Source organism: Xenopus laevis, chromosome 3L (assembly GCF_017654675.1).
Source record: "Xenopus laevis strain J_2021 chromosome 3L, Xenopus_laevis_v10.1, whole genome shotgun sequence".
Taxonomy (NCBI): Eukaryota; Metazoa; Chordata; class Amphibia; order Anura; family Pipidae; genus Xenopus; species Xenopus laevis.
In genome coordinates this window covers 151160476-151187032 of record NC_054375.1, presented here as the reverse complement: position 1 = coordinate 151187032, position 26557 = coordinate 151160476, and the positions used below count along the sequence as shown (strand labels likewise).

At 40.7% G+C, this 26557-nt stretch overlaps 1 protein-coding gene across 1 annotated transcript in view; it reads right to left on the bottom strand.

The window, feature by feature from the left end:
• LOC495206 (A.superbus venom factor 1) overlaps positions 1-11408 on the bottom strand; it is a 33201-nt gene extending 21793 nt beyond the window's left edge. The window contains exons 1-16 of the mRNA XM_041587312.1: positions 11302-11408; positions 10237-10429; positions 9650-9812; positions 8888-8958; positions 8106-8200; positions 6246-6328; positions 5800-5887; positions 4776-4878; positions 4498-4618; positions 3194-3309; positions 2644-2790; positions 1688-1900; positions 1362-1565; positions 797-958; positions 539-668; positions 24-98 (exon numbers count right to left, since the gene is read on the bottom strand). Of these exons, the coding sequence (XP_041443246.1) occupies positions 24-98; positions 539-668; positions 797-958; positions 1362-1565; positions 1688-1900; positions 2644-2790; positions 3194-3309; positions 4498-4618; positions 4776-4878; positions 5800-5887; positions 6246-6328; positions 8106-8200; positions 8888-8958; positions 9650-9812; positions 10237-10429; positions 11302-11366 (2029 nt within the window). The 5' untranslated portion in view covers positions 11367-11408. The remainder of the gene's footprint in view (positions 1-23; positions 99-538; positions 669-796; positions 959-1361; positions 1566-1687; positions 1901-2643; positions 2791-3193; positions 3310-4497; positions 4619-4775; positions 4879-5799; positions 5888-6245; positions 6329-8105; positions 8201-8887; positions 8959-9649; positions 9813-10236; positions 10430-11301) is intronic.
• Between the last annotated feature and the right edge of the window lie 15149 nt (positions 11409-26557).

The following is a 26557-nucleotide window of genomic DNA, read 5'->3' as shown; positions in this document are numbered from 1 at the left end:
TCAGTACACCCAAAATACCTTACCTTTGCCGGCTTTAATCTCAATGAGCGCAACAGATGAGCGTTTTTTGCGTTGTGCCAGGGCTTGACAATGAGTCTCTAAAGAAGAAAGAAAATAAGATTTATTTTCTATCATCATATCAGATAGCTGTAAAGCAATATCAGCAGAAGTCATTGTTTTGTTTTTAAATTTTCTAAGTCCCTCAGAGATAATCCACTGTAATGTCCGTATAAACAACCCCCCTCCCTTACCCCTTAGGTTAAAGTCACGTGGCAACATTGAGGGTTTACTTCCTTGAATTCACAGACAGGCAGGCAATTTATTAAACAGGAAGTTTATCTACAGATTGGTAATCTGGTTAACTACTTTCTCCTCTTCCCACAGTTGCTCAGAAGAACCAGAATGTCCCTGTTTTCCCTGTATAGCTCAAGTAATTTGTTGTTGTGAGTAATACTGCCCCGAGTACTACTCTAAAGCTGCAGTAATAGAGTTAATAGAATAGTAAAGCATTTCACATAAATATATACTTAATGATCACCTGATCTTTGAGCTGTATTGATACCAAAGGAGGTCTGTAGAGCAAGCCCAGCATCGAAAAAGACCCCCTCGCTGTTTGCACCGCTTCCAGGAGTGCAGCCAATGTCTGACTTCTCCACTGAATCCCATACCTGAACAATGGTCAATATAAGGAAAAAAACAGCTGGTTGGTTCCCATAGTGTATCAACATTAGTTTTGGTAGCAGGACAATCCAGATATCTGTGTTATCCTCATACATTTGCATGCCTAGAGTCTCACCTTTTTTTGTGTGATCTTAAACTTCTTGTTCAGCACAAAGACACCCTTATCGACAATCACCAATCCTACATAAGCCTTGTGGTCTGCTCTCAGCTTCAGCCTCATTGGAGAACCAGGGGTCTGTACGGCATTGTCCCTCTCCTTATCTCCAGTCACCGACAACTTCACAAGAACATCATCAACATGTTAGTAAATACATCATACAGCAAAGTAACCACAATCCTTTGTGGTACATTTATATATAAATATAAAGATACATTTTATAATTTTATAGTTTAGTAAACATTGATTTGGCAAAACTAAAAATCATCAAAAAAAATCAAAACATGATTGACCTTCTTTAAATGTAGAGACCCATCTCTAACACTGGTTGGATTTTGCATGGATTTCTTTGTATCTGATGCAGCTTAAATGTAGCTTAAATGTAGTTCATTAAGGCACTGCTAGTTTTTGGGGAAAATACAGAAGACTTCACCTTCTCTGTAGAAGAGGCTCAATGGTCTAAAAACCTGAAATGAAGCATTCTATAGATTGAGGGATACTTGCTGTATCAAACCAGACTTACTGTGCCCATGCAGTCATCAACCACATCCACCCAAAGAGAGTCGGACACAACATCATGTCCTCCACTGGCGCCGACAATGTAATATGCCACAATACGGAAAGATGGTATGATGTCCTCGCTGACAACTAGAGACATTGTGACAAGAGGCTGACCAGGCTGCCGTTGCTGCCTTCCCACCTTTACAATTCTTCCCCTGCTCATGATCTGGAAGAGAAATAATACACTTGGTTAAAGGGCAATCAGGAAAGATAGATCTAGTTGCTGTGATTGCCTGGCAGGAGCACTTCAATTATGGTAGGCTTCTAAGTGTTTGAAATGTTGGTTACCAGATATGTAAAATGCTTTATTTGGCTCTGGACACTTGCGTCAGTGTTCCGGATAATAAAGTTCACATCAGTGTCTTCTTGAGGTTTTATCTCTGACCCAGAAATGCTGATGTGCAAGTAATTCCCATGTGCTTTTGAGGGGCGGTAAGCTGTAGCAGTCATGGTGGCAGTTGCTTGACGCTGGGCAGGCAATTTTGAGTCATCTGTTTTCACCTGGGGATCGAAGAGAAGAACCTTAAGCGATAAAAATCTTGGGACTTCAAGATTCATACATGTCTTGCCACACTTAGGAGGAAAAGGCAAGACGCTAGATTCTAGAGTTCCAGACAACTTGTCATAGCCTGTTGACAAATCTGGGCCTCATTTATTTTTGGGTAAAAGTAAAGTGATAAAATATGTTTATCACTTTCCCTCACCCAGGTTTTGATTGCATTTGCAACTCCAGAAAGTATGTACAGGTATGGGACCTGGGATTTTTCTGGAATAGTTGTCTTTCTGTAATTTGGACAACCATACCTTAATTCTACTAATTTAACCATTCAATAAACCCAATAGAATTGTTTTGCCACCTATGTGGATTCATGCAGCTCAGTTACCATTAAGTGCAGTGTATAGAAAAAGGAAAAAAAAAATTTGTTTGCTTAAAATGCAGTCTACTACAATTGGGAGCTTTCTCAATGGGTTTCCAGAAGACGGATCCAATACCTGTACAAAATTACATTAGTTAGTCAATTCTATGGCCCTGCATTAAAATACATGTGAGCCGCACATATCAAACTTTATTTTAGAAAGAAAAATACAGTATCTATGGAAAACTTTATTAAAAGCCCAGTTTATTTTGCCCCCCCCCCAAATCTTCACTCAAAATCTTTACATAAATCAAATAGATGATTAACTGTAACTTGCTGCTCTTGACCAAAGAAAATGCATTTAGATAGAAATTTTCTAAGACTCACAGTTATGGGCAAAAGGTTTATATCTGAGCGTGTGTTAATTTTCAACCTTGTGGTTCCATCTACTTGAGTGGTCCCCTTAACATTTCCTGGCTCAGCCACCACAGGGACACGATGAGCAGGAGAACCATCAGGATTGGTGACATAGACCTAAAGACAATATAAATGAATACCAGTTACAAAAAAGAAACAAGGCTGGAGCTGACCCACTTTGGGTGGCCTAAAACAAAAATGGGGAAACCCTTTAGGCATCTTGAAGGTCAATTAGGATTGTGAGAATGAATGCTTAGCCTCTGTCTTGGATGCCCCTGGAACTCTAAAAGAATAACTTTGATGACCACATTTGTAGCTTTATAGGGCCTGATCAAATATCTGACTGCAAAGTGTAGACCTGAACCCAAAAAGAAGTCTGAAGACTTTTGCTGTAAAGGTATGCAATAGAGTCAAGTATAAAGCATGCTATAGAAACTGTAAACCTTGAAGGCTGAAGGCAGTTAATAGCAGAAGCAGAAGATGACCCAGGAACACACCCATAACTCAGGTAGGCTATTACCATCATATCAAAAGGCATTCCAGGCTTGAAATATTTGGAGGTTTTGGTAAAGAGGACTTTGTATGGTGATGTCACAATATTGATATTCTCTATCTCAGACTCTACCATGTCGCTACCTGCAACAAAAATAAATGTTATATACAGATGGAATTAATAATAAGGGGGTTATTTATTAACAGTCGAGTTGTGTTTTTCCAAAGAAATTTAGTTTCTCGAGGTTTTTCGTGATTTATTATGCCCCGAAGCTGCAAAATGCCAGAATCCAAAAATACTCCAGCTAAAACCTGTCGAGGGCATGTAGAAGTCAATGGCAGAGGTCTCTTGAACCACTAAAAGAAATGTTTAGCCTTCATGATTCTCTGGGTGGTTTTGGTGGTTTGCTCTCGAAAACTCAATCAATTTAATCTATTTTCAAGGTCTTTTTCGCTGATAACTCAATTAATTAGAGTATTCAAGTTTTTTACATTTGGGTTTTTTCATAAAAACGCAAACAGGCTCTTGTCCCTTGTGCTATTTGCTATTATTATTTTCTCTGTCGATTTGCATAACAACAACAACTATAATAATTATAAAAAGAGGTGAATGTTTAATTAGTTTCCTTAGCATCAAGGACAATATAACATGCTTCTCTTGCAGTTGTCATGATATTTTCTTGATATATGACTATTCATCCTCGGGGTATGTTGGTGCCATAATGTGCAACGTGTTCACATATAATAATGTAAAATTAAGAATGATCTAACACACCAGCCTGCAGGACTCTTTATTTAGTTATCAGTCATTATAGAAGTTGGGCCTATAATAGATCGAGTTGACTGTTGAGGCCACTCATGAGTTACAGGGCTTCATTGTCCACCATGTTTTCTATTTTACCTGATGGACTATAGTTCAGTTGTGATAGTGTGTTATAATCAAAACCAATGATCTAGACTTCCCACTCATGGGTAAACAGCCATTACTATTGATTAGAAGTTGATGACCAGGTTTTGATGCAACCACACTATTTTAACTATGATAACAATGTAATAACAGGTGCACAGTTTGCTCCTGTTCTAGTAACCTGCATCAACCAATCAGTAGAAAACATTTACTGGTCTGGTTTTTGAAAGCAAACATTTCATTAGTTGCTGTAGGTTACTAGACCTTTTATTAGATTCTAGTAAATGTATTCTGCAACATTTTCCTTGGTACCTGGTATATAACAGAATACTGATGTGCCCGAGACAGCTTCCCAAATCCCTTTTGTTATTTACTTCAGTGCCCTCCCACTGTCCAATGAAAAGGTCTCAACTGCCCCAACTCACCAGTTTCTGTGAAAACAGACACCGTCACATACAAGCTGAACTGTAACATGTCCTCTGGTTTCTCAAAGTACTTCACTAGGTCTTTCCTATTAAGCTCAGCACGACCTTCTCCATCTTCAATCTGAGCAAGAGGTGCAGGAGATAGTAAATAGGAAAACATTATTGATACAAGAAACAAACCAAGAAGTTTGAAGAAATGGTAAAGTAATAGACATTAAAAGTGTAAAAGATGCATAAAGGAAGAAGAGTTGGGTAAGTAGAACATTGTTATATGATACCCTGACTCTCGTCAGTGACTCTGTGATTCCTTTCTTGACATCGTCCTTCCTTATGCCAAAGAGCACAAATGCATATCCTTCCACAGGTTTCCCATACAGATACCTGGCAGAAAGAACATGAAAATATGAGATATAGTCTACCCTAATGAATTTTGTAGACAGATCAAATATACAGAAATTAATGTATGACAGATAGGAGTTCATTAAGGGTCTGTTATTTGAATATGTGCCTTATGCCTCTTCCACAAAGAGCCAAGGAAGCTGGAAAGGTGTTATTTTATTAAAACATGGCAAAGTTTCTAAAGTCCCAATTACCATTACTGCCAGGCAGTGGTCTTTAAATGACAGATTGGAAAATGAACAGGAGAAAGTCTGAATAGAAATGTTATGAAACCACACATTTCAGAATTAATCTGATAACCTGGTGACCTGATAGAATTGCAAGTTTCCAAGTAGAGAGAGCAAGATAACTAAAATCTATATAATTAAAAATAAAAACAAAAAACGAAGACCTAGGGGCAAATTCATCAAGGGTCGAATATCGAGGGTTAATTAACCCTCGATAATCGACTGGGAATGAAAATCCTTCGACTTCGAATATCGAACGATCGAAGGATTTTAATCCAATGTTTGAAGGATTATCCTTCGACCAAAAAAACTTTCCTACGGGGGACCTTCCCCATAGGCTAACATTGGGTTCGGTAGCTTTTAGGTGGTGAACTAGGGGGTCGAAGTTTTTTCTTAAAGAGACAGTACTTCGACTATCGAATGGTCGAATGGTCAAATAGTCAAACCATTTGTAGTTCGAATCCTTTGATTCGAAGTCGTAGTCAAAGGTCGAAGTAGCCCATTCCATGGTCAAAGTAGCCAATAAAATACTTTGAAATTCGAAGTTTTTTTTCTTCTATTCCTTTACTCGAAGTTAATGAATTGGCCCCCTAATGTCCTTATCATAATACAAGTTTATGTATCAGTTTATATCAGTCTTAGCAAGGACCATACTTGTGCCTCCCCAGATACTCACTGAGCATGAATATCTACGCCGAAAGTCTCAGCATCAGCATAGAAGTAATTCGTGTCTGGTTTCAGGATGATTTCCATTGAGGGTAGCACTTGCAGAAGGAAGATAAACAAAGTGTTTATATATTGATAATATACATTGTTTCAAAGGATGGATGTTTAAATTGGGCCAGTGCTTCAGAATGAGCCACAGAAGTTCTGTTTCTACTGTCTACTGTTCATGTGAAGCCTACATCAACCTCAATGGATTCCAATACTAATCATCTAGTCACTGAAAAAAAATGAATTAAGTTATATTTTTACATTTGCTGATCAATATCTTTTAATATATGCTACTTTTAACCGATCGTGGGCAGTAGGAGTAGTGAATTGAACTTCTATTATTTCTGTGTCATGTTCTAGGGCCCATGGCCATGTACAGTAAGCGGTTATGTAGGAACATCTTCTTACCATATTCTTTCACCTCAAAGTTGGTGGTGTAATTCTGTTGAGGGGTGTCTTCATACTTTGCTGAGATAGTCCAGACACCAAGGCTGTAAGTGTAAATATAGTAGAGCAGTATTCGACACAAATTGCGCTTGGATATTCCCTGTGCAAGGGGTGTGTCTTTTTTTTGATACACCATAATTACAGCAGACTCAGGAGAAACTTGAAGAAGGTGTATTAGTATTAGTGGGGCCATATGACAAGTGGTTTATATGCCCCCAACAGTCAAAGTTGGGCCCCACAGAATAATTAAATATTATCCTTTTCCTGACCATGTAGATAAAATTGCCCCTCTAGATGTCCTTAATAATTAACTATGGTCAGGAATCAATCTGATGACTGCCACATTCATTTACTGGTTTTGATACTGTCAGGTCCTAAACTCTTCATATATGTTGCTGACCCTGCCTGTTCCCAGTATGTCTCCTCCCTGGTCTCCTCCCATCTCGTTACCCTCATGTGTTTCATATTTCCATTTATGTCCCCTTTATAAGCCCAGCCCTGATCCTTGCCTGGCGCTTGGTCATTGCATTTTCCTGTTTCCAAGTTTTGTGTTCCTAGTTCTTAGTCTCTGAGTCTCTCCTGTACCCTTGTCCTGGTTCCCTGCCTGCTTCGTGTGGATCTCCCGGTACTGACCTCAGCCTACTCTCCGGACATTCTCATTGACTCCCTGCCTACTTTGTGTGAACTCCCAGTACTGACCTTGACTTGTTCTGTGGAGACTGGACTTTCCTGTTGGACTTTGTTTTGCCTGCCGGTATCTCAGTTTATTCTGTTTATTCACTGATTACTGTTTTGCACCTTTTTCATTATATCTTTAAGTAACCATGGCTTCTAGACTCTATCCTGCAATATATGGGTATACCCCAGGCTCCCCACCTTACCTATTACGTCCTGAGTACCTCTTTGCAGTGTCAGAGCATTTCAGATACATTGTCAGACCATGTAGTACAGGTCAACAGTTAAAGGAGAATTCAACCTTTAATAAAAAAAAAACCCTCCCCCTTACCCTAGGTAGACCCCCTCCCTCTCCCCCCCAGCCTACCTGCCCCCCGGGTAAATGCCCCTAATTTTTACTCACCGCTCCATGCAGATTCTGGCCTCGGAGTTCACTGCAGCCATTTTCTTCATCTCCGGTAATCTTCGTGTTTTGACAGCATTTTCGGGACATACACAGTTGGAGTAAATTTTTGGTCCTGATCCACTGCGCATGCGCAGTGGTTCGAGACCGGAAATTTACTCCAACTGCGCATACACCGAAACTTCTGAAAAAGACAGAAGAAAGAAGATGGCTGCTGTGAACTCCGAGGCCAGAATCTGCACGGAGGGGTGAGTAAAAAATTAGGGGAATTTGCCCAGGGGGGCAGGTAGGCTGGGGGGAGGAGGAGGGTTTTTTTTATTACGGGTTGAATTTTCCTTTAAGGATGTAGTCTGTTGCCAATCAATGTGATCAATGAAACAATGAGTTGGGTTGGCTGACCCTTTAAAACAGCCAAGGAATCCCTTATCATAGAGCAGTTGGCTAATATAAAACACATACAACAGGATGTTCATTTCTACTACAGTATGGGAACCCTGACAATATTACAATCTGGAAAGCAGTATGATTGTAAACATTCTAAGGGTAGTTGGGATAGGGAACATTGCAAAATCATGGTTAAGTCTGGAAACATCTACCAAATATATATTGATTTCATTTATGCTAGTAGACTGTTGAAAGCAAATTGCTGATTGGTTGCTATGGGTTACTAGACTGGTGAAATTAGTTCAGTGTTAGCCATGGCTAGTAAGGGTGTTTTTATTGGGCTTGGCTGTGTTACTTACCTCAAAAGTTCTGGCAGTCTGTGGGACTGTGAGATGATGCCAGATTTAGTATCTTGGAAGATTGAATCTCTCTTCACAATAACTCCATCTGGGGTCTGGAAGGTAAAATAATAATGCCTAAATTTAAAAGCATTGATGATAGAAACTCACATATAGATTTCACATGGACAAGAGAAACACTCTCCAAAACTTTAACTTTGACTGCCAACATTTTGACAATGCCGCCATTGGATCATGACAAGATTACCGATAGAAAAGCATTGATGTAACCACAATTTAGTTGCATTTTTAAGAATATTTTTTACACTGTCTCCTCAGTTCTTTGAATAATTGACCTACATGCTGGAATTCCAGAATTAACAAGGGGAAGTTAAACCTTACCTCCAAATTTCACCGTAACTTCATTTGAAACTTCATCAGCAATCGCTCTGAGCACCGCTGGTTGGGGGATGCTCCTCAGTTTTACAACTACTGCTTCAGAGGCTGAACAATATTTGGGCAGGTCCATAATCAGTAAAAATACTACAAAACATGGAAAAATATTGTACAGCCTGCACAATTACTAGCAGGATAACCACTGTATATTAATAACATGGTTGGCTCCTATGTATCTCGTAATTAGTTTTGATTTCTTCTGCCACTGTCATTGTACCTTATTTGCCCCAAATTCTGCTGACATTTCTTTTTTGGGTACAATCCAAGACAACACTGCAAAAATAGGAACAATTGGAAGCAAATGTGCAGACAATCAGTCCAGTAGAAAATGAGAATCATAGACTTACCACAAATTCGATGATAAGTGTTTTGGAAATTGGTTGCATCTTGTAGTTCATGGAGTAAATCCGATACAAAACTGTGGAGTTATAGACATAGTAAGTAAGAGTGGGGTTGGAAAGACCTAATAAGACATACGTAATAGGTCTAGAAATATTGTTATCATCGCTTTTCAATGGAAATTGCTTCTGATCTGCTCTTATGTTGGGCCTTTTTGAAATATGCTTCATTATGGACTGTCTGATTGGTTGATGTGGGTGGCTATGGCCTGTACTGCTATTTGGTCATCCACATGTAACCATATTGCATCACTGCCCCACACAACAATTAAATAGAAAGCAGGAAATCAGAATTTAAGCTAGATCTTTACCTTCTGAAACCCATACAAATAAAGATTATTTCAGTTAACATTGCAACCATCACTGCCTTCTTGTTTGATCTAAAGGTCATAATCACCAAATGACTTGCCTTAACAACACAACACAGACCAATATGGTTAAATGGCACCTTGATGTAAAGCAGACCTTAAAATATAAGTGAGCCAAGCTGGTGCTCAGCTCTCTAACCTTTACTTTAGAGAAGAGTTCTGAAAACTTTGTGATAAAAATTGTGATATCAGCTGAAATTGTGATATCAACTGAGCAGGATTCAGAACTCATTTTAGACCAGGTCTTGTTATGTCAGAGAAATATAGTTAATTTATTGGATTTCTGTAAATTTGGTTTAAACTTGTCCAGCGTGGATAAATTAAATGACCCCAGTGTCTGTACCTGTAGATCCTGGGGTGTAGATAGTCTTGTCAGTCTGAAGGAAGATATAGCCACTGTGAAATGACAGCAGCACAACTTTCTCCAGGGCACATACATTAGATTTCACGCTGACATACACATACTGCTTGTTTCTTGTATCTTTAGGTAGATCTGTAGAGGAAATCTGAAACAATGGACAAACACAAAATGGCACATTGAACAAAGTGCAAGAAGATACATATATATAAAGGCTGACAACTTATGATGAACTCCAGTGCACCCCCCCATCCTTCTCTGACAAATTGTGCACAATCAAATATATGGACACAAGGAATCTCTTGAAATACTGGTAGCCTTTTTCTGCTGGTATTTCCAAGGTTGCCTTCGTAGATTGCAGCCATAGCTACAAAACACTTGCGTCAAGAGAAGTTGACGCCTATCATTGCATTGACAACCAAATGGAATAAGGATAAATGTTTCCCAGTGCAGTTCTTCTCCAACATCATTCTATCTCCACTTGCTTGATATGGAGCCAAGTCCCAGTTTCAGCACACTGGCCAATAGGCTTCCAATTTGGTCAAGGGTAACCAATGCATTAATAATTTCACCTTTACTGTGACTGTTCCAAGGAAGCCATTGTTAATATTCAGGGAAACTTTGGCACTGACTAGATTCAGTTTCTTCTGAGGGAAGTCCTGGATGATGACCTCAGCTTCAAATGCAGCATTTTGCCCTTGAGCATCTATCACAATGGTCTCCTCACTCTCCACACGCAGCAAACTGGGTGTGATAAGTATGCATCTGTAAGAATAGTGATAGACACACACATGAGGACATTTTACTGTTTAACTGAACAGCCCAATCTAATGGCCAGCAACACATTATACTTTTCTACTGCAGATTATTGATTGACTTACCTGACATCAAAAGTTTGTGGGAAATGTATTAGAATCATTTTGTTTTTTATTAAAAAAGTAATTTTCATTTGGAAATATTGTACTTGGGTGGAGGAAAGCATTATTATTATTTCAGTGTCTAGTTTATTTTCTTATTCTGTCGTAAAAAATGCCATAATGACTCTTGTGCAGAGCCATATAATCATCATTCAGAAATTTCACTGGAATTGCTGCTCTACCCAGAGGCCAGATAACTATGACAGAGCTGCTTTAGGAGGGGAAGGCTATGGGAAGGGAATACCGACCACAAACTTACAAATAACTTAAAAACCAGTGAAGATGTATAATAAATATATATTGTAAAGTTACAAAGCATTTTATCTGTGGGCACAGATCCTCAGACAAAGGAGAAAAAGTGCAAAGTGCTTAAAATGTGGCATTTTGCTCCAGTATTTTACGTTGAACCTATCATTTTTTAGAATCCAGTCACCATCCTGGGAGGTTGATACCACTGACTACTTGCAAATACTATTGCACCCCTACAAATCTACAACCCACTAATTCTTAACCTATGGGCCAAAACCCAAAAATAGCTGCTCATGCTGTTAAGACTTGGTCCCCATGATCCCATCTAGTAAAGTGAGTAAAATGTTCTCAACAACAGGAACAGTAATAAAAAGCAAAGACTGACTGGTTCTAAAGCAATTGCCAGGGAATGTCCAGCCTAATGCCATCACTCACAGGGCAGGAATATTGGGGGGGGTAGTTAGTACTCACTGTGATTGGGCATAGGATCCAGAGATTAAGAGCAGGAAAGACAGAGAGAGAAGTCTGCACCCCATGCTGTAGACTGGACAATGTGCAGACTTTGAATGGGGTATTTAAGTGAAATGCATCTGGGCGGACAAGAACCTTCAGCCAACAGCACAATTAGTAAAAGGGAGGGGTCACAAGGATTTCCAAACTCAAACATTTCCAGTAAACGCAAAAAAAAACACACACAAGGTGAAAAAGTTTGTCCTTCAGAGAATAGATACACAGGCACCCAGAATCGAGTGCAAATAAAAACATGAATTAATTGGCATGAAGCAGCAGTCAGAAACCAAGCCAACAAGCTCAGAGTGCAGATAACTAAACATAATCTGGTTTATATAACATCTCGGTATGATGCGATTTTCTGTTTGCCTGTTCTTTCCACATGGCAGTGGGAGACCAAAGTGATATGTCCAAGCAAGGAATGGCCAGGGTAGGCATATTTACTTGCTTTAACATCATAATACCCCAAAGCCAATATATTGCAAGAATTCATGTCAATCTTATAATGTTTTAAGAAGGTATGGAATGAGCATCATACATCTGCCTGACACAATTCTTCTGCCAAGGCCTAGGCATGGAAGGCTTTCATCTTAGCCTTAGTAGGCTCAACATTGCATTTTTCAGGACCTTGTGCTGTCTGTTGACAGGACATCTCTTGGCTGCACAGATTTATTCATTTGACCCCTTTATTCCTGCCATTGGAATTGATGAGAAGAGTGCTGGATTTTACTCTATCAATGATTTTGAGACATCTTCCAAAATCCAAAGAAACCACATTTTCTTCTGTATAAGATGCTTTTGAGTAAAGATGAGGCAGGATAAGATCTTGAGATCTGTGGAAGTTTGAGACCACTTTAGGAATAAGCTACTCTAGTGTCCACAAAACAACTTTATCCTGAAGACAAATAATATAAGAGTCATCCATATAGAGTGCATCAAATCTGAAGTAATGGCCAACAGCAATGCAGGGTTCCAATTCAGAAGTTGAAAGGGTCATCATGTAAAGGCTTGAAATAAGAGCCTGCTCCACTAGAGAATCAAAACTATAATTCTCCTCACTCCTTTAACAAATCTTTTAATAAGATCTGATTGAGTCCTTAAATAAAAAAGATGGTAAGTAGTGTAACTTGCCCTCTAGGCAACCTTGCGTCAACCGTCAATAGATCTTTAGCAACAGTCTCCAAGTGAAGCCATCATAATCGCAACAGCTAATGGACAAACCATGACAAGTCTTTGTTGACAGTGTAGCCAAAACAGTATTAATAATACAAGAGTGGTAGCATTGAAGTCCCTATGTAAGGAATGATAGCAGCAAGTTGCTGTGTTGAACCAGGATCCAAAAAGAGGTTAGTACGCCCATTAGCTGTTTCTATGATGATGGCTTTACTTGCCAAGTAGATGACCACAAACCCATTCTCCAACCCTCTGTGAAGACTTTTTAGACTGTTGTATGAATGGTTTTAAACAAATAGATATTTTGTATATAGAATGAATAAAGGATTTTTTCCACATTTATAAAAGCAAAATATTGGCCTTCATCATCTCAGTCAGGTGATGCATAATAAGTTGTTGTTAACCTTTGCATTATGTGCTGTCTACATTAGGCCTGTGGGAATATGTCCCCATCTGTATTGAATGAGTTGAAGGATATTGTGATTTATTAACTTCCATTCTTCTGCTTTTAACAGATATCCACTGAGGTGGTAAACTGGGGGTGTTCTCCCTGGCAGGGGATGAGAGATTGCAAGTCAATTTCAAAATTGATTTTAAGTCAATTCGAAAATAGGTGTGATCAAGAGTAATAATGATGATTTTGTCTCTTCCCAGGTTAAAAATGTACTTCTCGTGGTCATGTTGTCTGATTTCATATTATTTCCAAATCCACCAAGAGATTCATTCTGATAATACCTCCAATGGTCTTGAGTGTACAAATTGTCTAGATGAGCTAGACAATAATTTATATAGGGCTAACATCTTAGAAAAGGTTCTGGGAGCTGAGGCTAGGCAGAGGGGAAGGTTTATGTACTAACAGTGTTTGTGTGAATCACATCAAACCTGAGGAACCTGAGATGTCTCCTTAATATGGGAATGTGAAAATAAGCATCTATTTAGAATCCCTCAATTCTCTGTTCTTCTGAGAAAAAAGAGGAGAATAAATTAGACTAGATTTATTTCTATCCTTAGCACTCATAGCTTATGCTTTAATGAAAAAATTATTAATTTAGAGGCTTTAGGTTTTTGCATCAATTCAACATTACCGGTACTACCTCTTTATACCCCATTTTAATCTTATTAAACCAAAGCTAGACAAGTGAAGTGATGGTTCATTGCAGGCTAGTCCATCTACAGTATACAAAACCTTAACTTCCTTCCATCAAGTCCTTGCGTAAATGACCTTCACCAACCAGTAAAATTGTGCATCTTGCAAATCTGCTGACGGCTGCATCTACTTTAGGCTTTCATTTTGTCTGATGAAGGGTATATTTTTCTCTTTTTTCAAGGCTAAGCCATACAGACTTATTTAGTATCTTTAATAACTTCATTTAGTGGAAACACCATGTTCTACTTAACTTGAGTCTTAAACATTTTGTCTGGTTTTGCAGGACTAGGATCATCCTCATATAACTCCAAAATATGTGTCATGGCCAATATAAGATATTTGAAATTCTCATCTTCAAAATTATCCAACACAGAGTCAGATAACTCTCCTATTTTCCATATTCCACTGTATGATGTCTTTCAACACATTAGCCACCCATTAGCTGAAGTCTGATCACCATGGTGTTAAATTGCTCTCAGGAAGAAGAAGATGTAGCCCCACAGACTTCTTCTAAACATGTTTCACAGAGCAGTCCCATCAGGTTTAGCAAATTCTTTTTTAGATGATTTCCTTTTAGGGGAATCCTCCTCCTGTCCCCCAGTTGAGCTCCTTAGCAATCTCATCTCCTGGAGCCCAAATAAAACCTTCTCTAGCTCATTCAATGTGTAAAAAGAAATATAAGGCCTAAGGACAAGCATGCTAAAGAAAAGTCAATTACACTAGTGACTAAAACAGATTACTAAGACAATAAACTAATCAAGCAGCCAGATAGGGGTAGGGAACACAGAGATTTTAGTTTTTGACACTAGTTGCATTAAAGGAGAAGTAAAGCTACAGAGGCATTCCGTAGAATGCTATATTTATTCTGTAGAATGTTTTATCATACCTGAGTAAAAGCTGTAGAAGCTCTCTGTTTGTTTAGGATAGCAGCTGCAGTTTTAGCTTGGTGTGACATCACTTCCTGCCCAAGTCTCTCCCTGCTCACTTATAGCTCTGGGCTCAGATTACAGCAGAGAAGGGGGGGGGAGCAAACTGAGCATGCTCAAGTCCTAGCCCTGGAGATTTAAGGTGGTAACAGGAAGTCTGATACAGAAGCCCATGTATACACAATAGAAGGAAAGAAATTATGTGTTTCTTTTGACAGAGGACTCAGAGCAGCATTACTTTGAGGGTTTACTGGTGTATTTAGGTGGACCTTTCTAATAAGGCTTACTTAGTTTTAACCTTTCCTTCTCCTTTAAAGCACATAAACAGGCATTCCGCGCCATTATGGCTTATTTCATATGCGCTGGCCAGGATCACATTGCGGCTTATACAACAGCCAAATGATGAATTGCCTGGAGTTTCAGGTCTTATTAAGACAAATCTTGACTTCTTTTGGCTTTAGCGGACGTTGGCTTCTTATCTTCACTGGGGTTGACAAATTCTTTATTATTTGTTGTTTGGGTCAGTCAAATGGGATCAGGGACCTGAAGAGTTTGAGTAGCCAGGGCTGCAGTTTAACTGAAGGATCAAATTGGAAACAACAGAAAAAAAGTAAATGATTTATAGTGGACGTCAGAGAGGGAAATTTTGGGAAAGAGCTGAAAGAGAAGGCAAATGTAACAATATGTAATACATCTTTTGGGGCAAATAGGAAAATCGTATGTGTCATAAGCCTGTCGAGAAATAAAATTATGATAAAATACTGGGGCAAAACTGTGACAGTCTCACTTTCGAGTTGCTGAGGAACATAGTAACATAGTAACATTGTAAGTAAGGTTGAAAAAGGACACACATCCATCAAGTTCAACCTTTTAACTTTTTTTTAACCTGCCTAACTGCCAGTTGATCCATAGGAAGGAAAAAAAAACATTTGAAGCCTCAGAAGGGGAAAATTCCTTCCTGACTCCAAAATGGCAATGGGACCAGTCCCTGGATCAACTTGTACTATGAGCTATCTCCCATATCCCTGTATTCCTTCACTTGCTAAACACCATCCAACCCCTTCTTATACCTATCTAATGTATCAGCCTGTACCACTGATTCAGGGAGACAATTCCACATCTTCACAGCTCTCACTGTAACAAACCCCTTCCCAATATTTAGCTGGAACCTCTTTTCTTCTAATCAGAATGGGTGACCTTGTGTCAGCTGGAAATCCTTACTGGTAAATAAAGCATTAGAGAGATTATTATATGATCCCCTTATATATTTATACATAGTTATCATATCACCCCTTAAGCGCCTCTTCTCCAGTGTGAACATCCCCAATTTGGCCAGTCTTTCCTCATAGCTAAGATTTTCCCTTTACCAGCTTAGTTGCCCTTCTCTGTACCCTCTCTAATACAATAATGTCCTGTTTGAGTGATGGAGACCAAAACTGTACGGCATATTCTAGATGGGGCCTTACCAGTGCTCTATACAGTGGAAGAATGACCCCCTCCTCCCCTGTGAGTCAATGCCCCTTTTAATACAGTTCAAAACCTTATTTGCCCTTGATGCTGCTGACTGGCATTGCTTGCTACAGCCAAGTTTATCATCTACAAGGACTCCAAGGTACTTTTCCATAATAGATTTGCCTAGTGCAGTCCCATTAACTAAATAAGTGGATATTCTTACATCCCAGGTGCATGACTTTACATTTATCAACATTGAATCTCATTTGCCACTTAGCTGCCCAGATTGCCAGTTAGTCAAGATCCTGTTGCAAGTGCCACATCCTGGATGGAATTAATTGGGCTGATAGTTTTGTGTCATCTGCAAACACTGATACATTACTTACAATACCCTCCCCTAAGTCATTAATGAACAAGTTAAATACAATACTGAGCCCTGAGGGACCCCACTAAGAACCTTACTCCAAGTAGAGAATGTCCCATTAACAACCACCCTCTGTACCCGATCCTGTAGCCAGTTTCCTATCCATGTGCAAACGACTTCAATAAGCCCAACAGACCTTAGTTTAGAAAGCAGTCGTTTGTGGGGCACAGTATCAAACGCTTTGGCAAAATCCAAATAGATCAAATCTACTGCCCCCCCCACTGTCCAGAATCTTACTTACCTCATCATAAAAACCAATCAAATTAGTCTGACATGACCCATCCTTCATAAAGCCATGCTGATTGCTGCTCATAATGTCATTCACTTGGACAACATTTTGAATGTGATCCCTTAACAAGTCTTCAAATAATTTGCACAGATGTCAATCTTACTGGCCTATAATTGCCAGGCTGAGATCGTAATCCCTTTTTAAATATTGGACATATACATGAATATGAATCAATTTGAATCAATATCAATCAATCTTCCTTGCTTCTCCACTCCAATCCACCACATTGCCCAGTTACTTCTTTGCTTCCACTCCTAACGTTAGCATGTTCTACAGATATGGACCCATTACTTTCTATATAATTAAAATATTACCAATGACTTGTCCAAAAGGAGCTGTACTTACAGCCCATGTGTTTTGCCCATGTGAAAACCCATTCTAATATTTCTACAATCCAACATAGCTATTATGACTACATATTGGGTACTGACCCACAGGGAATTTTCTTAACCCAAAAGCAGCCACCACATTGCATCACTGCATGCCAGGCAATTACAGTAGTCTATGGCGGCTGTGTTAGGTGCTTCAAAGGACAAGGAAAGGCTATGTAAGGGTTAATCTTCATTGAAGACATAACTCTATTGATGACATCTGTGATGATGTTTGATGACATCAAAAAAATGCAACATTCAGCTCACCAAGACCAAGACCTAGTCGCTTGTCCATTAGAGATTGTATCTGGGCAGCGCATAATTCATCATCATGAGTGTACATTGTGAAGGAATGCTCCAATACACATTTGCAGCATATCCCCCCCTTCCTCAAAAATGCACCAATTTTCTTTAACTTTGAGACGTAGAAAGAAGGTTAGAAGAGAGAGAGAATTACTATGCCAAGGTATGTAAAGGAGGATTGTAGTTGTATATCATGGTGCAAGTCCATGCTTCAACAATTATCTATAGCAAACAGCACTGATTTCTCCCAGTTGACCCAAACTCAAAATAGCTCCCAAACCTCGTGACCTCCTTCAGAAGCTCTGAGAGGGGTTTCCTTTCCAACATGCAATTGCAACCAACTTTAATGGTTGCTATGGTGTCAAGCAAATTTGGCACAAAGACCTTGCCTCATTTTGAAATAATATACTAGAAGTACTACACAGCTCTTTTGAGAAAATATCTAAAATGTTTATATACTTTTAATATTAACTCTTGAGCTTGCAATCTACAAAAGTTTCCATATTTTACTATTTCTTAGCAATATTTTACTGTACAATTCTACAATTCTCTGTTGCCTGGGTAGTTACAAAATTAGCACAGGCTTTTGGAAGCGGCATTTCTGACAGTTTATGTGAAGGAATAGTGTTGGTAAACTTTCCCAATGTTGCCCAATGTTTGCCTGGGAATAATATAAACAGAGATAAGAAGTTCCAGAGAAGAGATCTGTTTCCAGGGGTCAGAGCAGAGGGGTGAGGGGATCATGCAGTTTGTTTCATGCTAAATACAGATCCTATTTGATACCCATTGCAAGCAGTTGTGTATCAGAGAGCTCTATGGGTGTCTAGACTAGAACAAGCCCAGGCCCTGCTAGGGATAGTCCATGCAAAATTATGGACCATGCTGAAATTTTAAGGCCAAGACTGAGATCCTCATATGTATAGACCCCAAGAGCCCCTCGGGGGAACCAGCAGTTAAAGGGAGATGGAGGTGGAGATGAGGTTTGCTCAGACCAGGAGGCAGAAGCAGAAAGTGCACGAGCTGCTTGTGTTTAGGACATAAAATCCAGCCAGTGTGCCCCTCAAGGAAAGATCCTCCACGGAGCAGCTAATGTTCACCCAGGGTTAAAGGGGAAAGTGTGTCTGTAGCACAAACTGATATTGATACAAAAAAACAACGGTACAAAGGGAATTGAGCTTTTCCCACAATATCACCCAGCAGTGTTTAACTGTAACTGTGAGCAGCAGAGAATTCAAAGCAGTGCTAACAAACTAGCATGTAAGGAAGTGAAAATACATTTTAATTTTCATAATGTAAGTAGTTGGGTAATGTTATAGTTTAACCAGCAGGTGGTGCACTTTCTCTATGGCCTATGAACATCTAGAGCAGTGATCCCCAACCAGTAGCTTGTGACCCCTTGGATGTTGCTCTCAGGGGGCTCAAAGCAGGAGTTTATTTTTTAATTCCAAGCTTGAAAGGAAGTTTTAATTGCATAAAAACTGAGTATAGTGCCAAGTATAGCCTCTTGTAGGCTGCCAGTCCACATAGGTGCTACCAAATAGCCAACCACAGCCCTTATTTGGCATCTCCAGGGACATTTTCATGCTTGTGTAAATGCTTACATTTCAATGTGGCTCACAAGTAAAAAAAAGGTTGGGGACCCCTGATCTAGAGGAAGGACTAAGACTGACGTGGCCAGACCATTTTTGAGAGACTGACTCTCAAAAATGGTCTGGCCACGTCAGTCTTAGTCCTGGTAGCTAGGCTAGTGAGAAAGAACAGCCTGTTGTCCCGATGAAGAATGAGTAGATTGAGGAAGAGCTCCTGAGACGATTGTGTGCAAGATAGGGAAATGAAGCGTTCACCTGTAGGAGAAGAACCTATGGGAGAGGCTTGGGCACTGTATGTGAAGTCACAGCAGAGAATCGTGGGGTGGAGGTTCAGTGTGAGAGGAGACCCCTGTACAGCTAACAGCAAGAAAGGCAAATAGAGAAAGAGAATCTGCAGAAGTAATGTGCATTGTGTAACTATATCCGTGAGTCGACAACCAGTGCCTCAGTCTCTGCAAGAAGCTGCTAATAAAGTGTTCATTTATTCATCTCAACTTTGTGAGTATGTCTGCTTCCTACAGTAAAGGATAAACAAAGATTTGCAGCAATGGGATCCAGTATCTGCTCTCTAGCAGCAAACCCAGCTTTGAAAAGGACCTTTCAGACAAGCACATCCAATAGAGCTGCATCATGTAAAAGTGAGACGGAACTCAAGATTCAGCTGGAACTGTTTCAGCAACTAAAGAAGAAAAACTGGATGCAAAAGAATCAGACATTAAACCAGCAGAAACTTCTTACTGTGAGATAGTGGTGAATGAAGCTGAAGCCTCTGTATCTGTTGGGAATGACTGGGTGAGTGAGGCTGTGACTAATGATGGGCAAATCTGTGCGAAAAATTTGTGAAACGCATTGAAGTCAAGGACGTCAAAATAATTTCGATGCGAGCGACAACTTTTATGCACAAGTGACAATTTTTATAAGTGAGACTATTTGGTACAAATGAATTAAAGCCAATGGGTGTCCGAATAATTTTTATGCTCGCCAATTTTTATACACGCGCCAATTTTGCCGCACACCAATTTTTTTTTGGATTCACCAGATTTTTCGACCAGCGAATTGTCACCGCAGTTTCTTGAATGTGAAATGCGGACATTCACTGCTAATTCCTGTCTGTCAAAGTTATTTGCCAATCACTAGCTGTGACAGGCAGGGCCGCCATCAGAAATCGCAGGGCCCCATACGACAAAATTTCCTGGCCCCCTTGGGCTGCACCCACCCCAAGCCCCACGTACAGGTCCACCCCCCACCCCACAGGTCCGCCCCCCACCACACAGTAAAAAAAATATATATATATTGGTGGCTAGGGTTCCCACATGTTAATAAAAAATAAAAATATATTGGTGGTCAGGGCCCCCCATAAAAAAACATTTGTGGCCAGGGCCCCCATTAAAAAATATTGGTGGCTAGGACCCCACATGAGAAAAAAAATGGTGGCCAGGGCCCCCTCCCCCACATTATGAGAAAATTGGTGGCCAGGGCCCCTTAAATGTCCATGCCTTCCCGAAGTCAGCAGCTCTCAGAAAGATGGGGGGCCGGCTAGTCAAGTAAGTGTGGCATGGCGGGCCCCCCTTACCCTCGGGGCCCCATACAACTCTCCCCCCTGTCCCCCCCTGATGGCTGCCCTGGTGACAGGTCTTGGAGGAATGAGTTGGAGAGCTGCTTCCAGTGTTTATTTTTTGGTATCAGGTGCCTCTAAGTGTATGGCCCCAAAAACTGCCATAGGCCCGAAAATAGTATCCACGAACAAAACATCCGATGCTGTTAAACCAGTTGTGGGTTATTTATTAGCTCATAATAGTGGCAACGTTTCGGCCTATACAAGACCCTTTGTCAAGCCTCAAGTCAAGGTCTTGAAGGAATGAAGCATGAATGTGGAGGAATGCAAGCTGGAGAGGTGGGTGGGGATATGGTTCTTTCTTTTACCGAAAAGTTGACAGAAGCTAGACAGGAGCGGATAAATAAAGAAATGTAGAGGTAAAGTAAGTTTAGGTAGGTGGCCGAGAGAGCAGGAAAAATTTTGTGAGAATAGGCGGCTTTTCCCAGTTCATGATTTTTCAGATAATAAGCTCTTCAAAAGAAGGAACTGGTTTAAAGTAAAGGGGGTGGCAATAGAGAGGATGCCCCTCCGAGATGGTTCTTTGTGTGTACCATGTTATTGGATGGAATGGGTTTTTCGCCAGATGACTTATTAGTAGTAATTACACAAAAAGAAAAGAACATGATGTCAACTTTGTTGCCTGAGGCTTTAGACCAGAGTTAGGCAGCCAACTTTTGGAACCAAAAGAAAAACTCAAGGCAAAATGGTCAGTGAGAGAGAAATAAAGTTAGGGTTGCCACTAGAGATGGCGCGAACTGTTCGCCGGCGAACTTGTTCGCGCGAACATCGGGTGTTCGCGCTCGCCGGAAGTTCGCGAACGTCGCGCGACGTTCGCCATTTTGGGTTCGCCATTGTTGGCGCTTTTTTTTGCCCTCTCACCCCAGACCAGCAGGTACATGGCAGCCAATCAGGAAGCTCTCCCCTGGACCACTCCCCTTCCCTATAAAAACCGAAGCCCTGCAGCGTTTTTTCACTCTGCCTGTGTGTGCTGAAGAGATAGTGTAGGGAGAGAGCTGCTGCCTGTTAGTGATTTCAGGGACAGTTGAAAGTTTGCTGGCTAGTAATCGTTTTGATACTGCTCTGTTATTGGAGGGACAGAAGTCTGCAGGGGTTTGAGGGACATTTAAGCTTAGGTAGCTTTGCTGGCTAGTAATCTACCTTCTACTGCAGTGCTCTGTATGTAGCTGCTGTGGGCAGCTGTCCTGCTTCTGATCTCATCTGCTGACTGCTGCAATAACAGTAGTCCTTGTAAGGACTGCTTTTATTTATTTTTTTGTTGTTTTACTACTACTACTACTACTACTATAAGAGCCCAGTGCTATTAGTCTAGCAGTGTTGGGGAGTGGGACTGGTGTGCTAATCTGCTGCTCCTAGTAGTTCAGCAGCACCAACTTTAATTTTTTTTTTTTAATATTCATTTTTTTTTATTTTACTTTTTTTTATTTTACTACCGCTGTAGTAGTGTATAAGTTGACCTTTTAGGCATTATTTGCCCTGTAGGCATTTTTGCCCAGTGTGTTATTCAACCAACTGCCATCTAGCTGTGTGACCTTGTTCACATTCTGTCTAAATATCCATAATATTACCGTCTCCAGAAAAAACACCGGAGTGACTTTTTTCAAGCAGCCATAATATATTTTACGTAATCCGTATCCATCGCTGTAGTAGTGTATAAGTTGACCTTGTAGGCATTGTTTGCCCAGTTTTTTGGCCGCAGCCACTGAAGCACAGAGGCCAGAAAAAATATGCCATATAAATGCTGAAAATAGTCATTTTTTGCCATACGTTGACTCAACGTATATGGCAAAAAATTACTATTTTCAGCATTTATATGGCATATTTTTTGTGGCAACTGTGCTTCAGTGGCTGCGACCAAAAAAACTGGGCAAACAATGTCTACAAGGTCAACGTATGGCGAAAAATTACTATTTTCAGCATTTATATGGCATATTTTTTCTGGCAACTGAGCTTCAGTGGCTGCGTCCAAAAAAACTGGGCAAACAATGCCTACAAGGTCAACGTATGGCAGTTGTTTAAAGAGAACAGTAGATTACTAGCCAGCAAAGCTACCTAAGCTAAAATGTCCCTCAAATCCCTGCAGACTTCTGTCCCTCCAATACAGAGCAGTATCAAGCAGATTACTAGCCAGCAAACTTACTATCATCTGTCCCTGAAATCACTAACAGCTCTCCCCCTACACTATCTCTTCCAAGCACACACAGGCAGATTTTTCAGATACATTTTTGCCCTTGATCCCCCTCTGGCATGCCACTGTCCAGGTCGTTGCACCCTTTAAACAACTTTAAAATCATTTTTCTGGCCAGAAATGTCTTTTTTAGATGTTAAAGTTCGCCTTCCCATTGAAGTCTATGGGGTTCGCGAACCGTTCGCGAACCGCTCGCATTTTTGCGCAAGTTCGCGAATATGTTCGCGAACTTTTTTTCCGACGTTCGCTACATCCCTAGTTGCCACCTTTATCATGGTTTAAAGCAGGCAAAGGGGTGGGGCAATTATGTCAGGGGGCAGATATGATGACATTAGGAGCAGAGCTATGATTTGGGGTGGGTGTAATGTTGGGGGAAGGACTATGGTATTATGGATGGATTTATTGGATCATTGGGATGCAGTTGGGTTGATTTTGGCCCAGTTTTCAGAATATTAAAAACCAGGCAGAAAGATTTCAAACTGGATAGCCGGGCTGTTGGGTAGCTTGCTGTTGCACACTCATCTCCAGACTATGAAGCAGCTGGCGCCTGTAAGCGCGACTGGTGAGAGAAAGGGAATTTTACAACATTGTACCCGTTCCCCTGAACTTTGAAGGCAGCAATCCTGGGTGTACAGTTCAAATAATAGATGTAGTTGAAGTGAAGGCTGTATTACAACTGTAGTACTTGCTCAGCTGCTTGGTGACTTTGGATTTGACCATCTAGCTTTACTGATCTAGCACAGATAGAATTCAGAAAGGAAACATGGATTGTGATACTTAATGGGAGTAAACTCTGATCTGAGCTATTCAGTGATGGAATTTGGGCTGGATACAATCCCATTACTTTTTCCCCCGCAGATACCATCTTAAGGTGGCCATAGACGTTACAATTACTATGTTTCCTGGAAAAGATATTTCCAAGAAAGATCATTCATTTCAATACACACGCGTAGAGCTGAATGGTCAGATATACATATAGAAACAATAGAAGTCTACCTGTATCTGATGATTCAGCACTAACAATGGCCGATGTTTGGGGCCTTCAAAGGCGCCAGATTAAAAATTTCCAGCCGACCTGATTGACAAGCCGACCGACATGCAAGTCTTCTGCTGATATTGTAAGAAAATTATCAGAAAGTTTGTGTATTACCCCTGGTAATTTGATTATAGTTGGGGTCTGACGAATGTCAGTATATCAATTTTAAGAAAACTTTTATTAGAAGAAAGAACCCCACTTATATCAAATTACCACCGGTTGCTTATTATATCAATATTTCTCAATTTGTCTCAATTAACTGCGCAGCGTGAATCATTAAATAAAACGTCCATTCATTCATCACTGATCCATAGTACTTATTCAATTGTAGGGATGTGAAAATCTTAGACACCCTTACACTTTACAGACAGGCACATCCCTAGTAATATGGACACCTCAGTGGGTCTTTATGGGGACCTTGTGCTTATGTAACCCCTGTAGTTCTCACAGTGTACACCAGATGGCACTGTGCCAGAGTATAAAAGGTTTGGGAACCATGTGCTCTGGGTCCATTGCTTTAGCCCAACCAAGCAGTCTGGAAGGGAATGGGTAGTGTCGACCCTAGGCGCCTTGGCCCTAGTAATTAGACAGCTATACTCGTTTTATAGATCACTCTAGGAGTGATAGAGAGGTTAATTAGTTGAGCAGCTCAAGGCTCTGCCGAGGAGATTAGAGGGATTAAGATCCCAGAGTATTACTGACCCAGAGTAAGGAACCAAGTGTTGAGATAGGGATGTCAGGAGTTCCCCTAGTCTGCCACTGGAAGATATCCTGAAAACTGGGCAATACCTCTCACACGCTGCCAACTTACTCTCTGCTGTATATTCCCTAGCCTGTGGGGATTCAGCCTATAGGTGCTGTGAGTATATGTTTCCTTTATGCTGCTGTGTATGTTCTATACTCCATTGTGGATCAATGTGCTAAATGATCTCTGTGCTATTGTTCAATAAATACTGTTCTTTGTTCAACTGTTAAAGAACTACTGACGCCCATCATTGTGCTATCGCATCAGGTTACAGTTACACTACACCCTTGCCTCCACACCGTTGCGAGGGCTTGCCCCTGAGAAAGAGAGCTCATCGGTGGTCTCAGCCCACGAAGGAAAGTAGAGTAAACGGCCCTAGCACAAGTCAGTTTGCTATAGCGCTTCACAATCATAGTGATTAAAGTGCGTTCGCCTTGACAAAGCTCAATTGCGAAACACGCGTCGGCAGAGATCTTTTCCTTTCTCTTCTATTTCAATTGCATTATGCGGAAATAGAATGAATTATTTTAAAACTTTTTAAACACCGAATAACTTCGAAATTCTAAGGGGCCAACGACTTGTGTTTTTTTCGGTTAACTAGCCTTCAAACTGCTCTATATCAACTGTTAATTTAATGCCTTCCCATTTTTCTGCTTTGAATGAATAAATATTATTCTGTTGCTCTTATCTATAAAAATGTGTTATCTGTTGCATGCATGGGGATATCATTTCCATCACTACATATTTATTAAACTATAAAATCAATAAAAACAAATGTATAAAAAGAGCTTTGGGGTCAGACAGGGGAGCCAGTGATTGCAAATCACACAGAGTCATGAAATGCTGGGGCCTCTGTGTCATATATTTTGCATCCACTGTATTATGAAATTAAAGGCCCTATAGCCCCTGCTGAGGGAATTTTACTATGAAAAAAATGGATATGGGGCCATATTTGTCTTTCTCAGAGTGTAAGAAACTTACCCTGGTGGGCAGCGGGGTCCACGCCGCGTCCTTGGCGTGGACGCCCGCTGCGCCGCTCCTATCCTGCCCTTGCCGGCACCATCTTTGATTCCTAGGGTGCGCGCAGCACACCTGCGCGCCTCTTAAATGCGCAGGCGCGCTGGTGTGATTGCGCCAGCGCGCAACGGCGCGAAATTGCGCACGTTTTGCAATTAGATCCCTATTTTAGGCCCATTCAGACCTGTAGCCAGTGCCCGTTATAGGATCATATCCTGTGGTTTCCTGAGCTTTTGCTACCTGAATTTGCTATCCTGACTGATTATCCGTGTTTGACCCAACCTGTTCCTGACTACTCTGCATTCTGTATCCTGACCCTTGCCTGCCTACGACAACTCTTCCTGCTTAACCCCTTGATTGATCACCCAGTTTGACCCTTTGCCTGTTTGACGATTCTGATATCTGCCTGCCTCGACCCAGCCTGTCTGACCATCCTTCTGCCTTATCCAGTCTGTCTGATTATCTGGTTTTGACCTCTTGCCTGTTATCTGCCGTCCTGATCCGGTCTGTTCCGTTTCCACCAGACGCCTTGTCCTTGACCTTCTGCCCAAAGACTCTTGCTATCCGGTCGTGCCCCTTTGCCAGCCAGAACTCCTCGCCTTTTACCCCTCGTTAAGTCCAGGTGGCACCCAATTAAGCTGAGGGTTCCTCCCGAAGCCCAAAGGTGGTCACACTACTGGTGAAGCCGAGCCGAGACCAGGGTCCTTGGCATTTGTTCTGGTATTGGGTGCCGGCCGTGACACAGAGTTGGAATCATTAATAACTGTATCAGAAATTGCTGGGGGGGTCACTGTTTTTTATCACTGGGGTCACTATGTTATGAAATCTGAGGCCGCTGTGTTTCTTAAGAGTTAGAACGATCAATAACTAAGCTTTAAACAAAGACACAGACATTGTAGATTTGGAAGTCTGAATGGAGAGAAGCAACATCCAATTTCCATA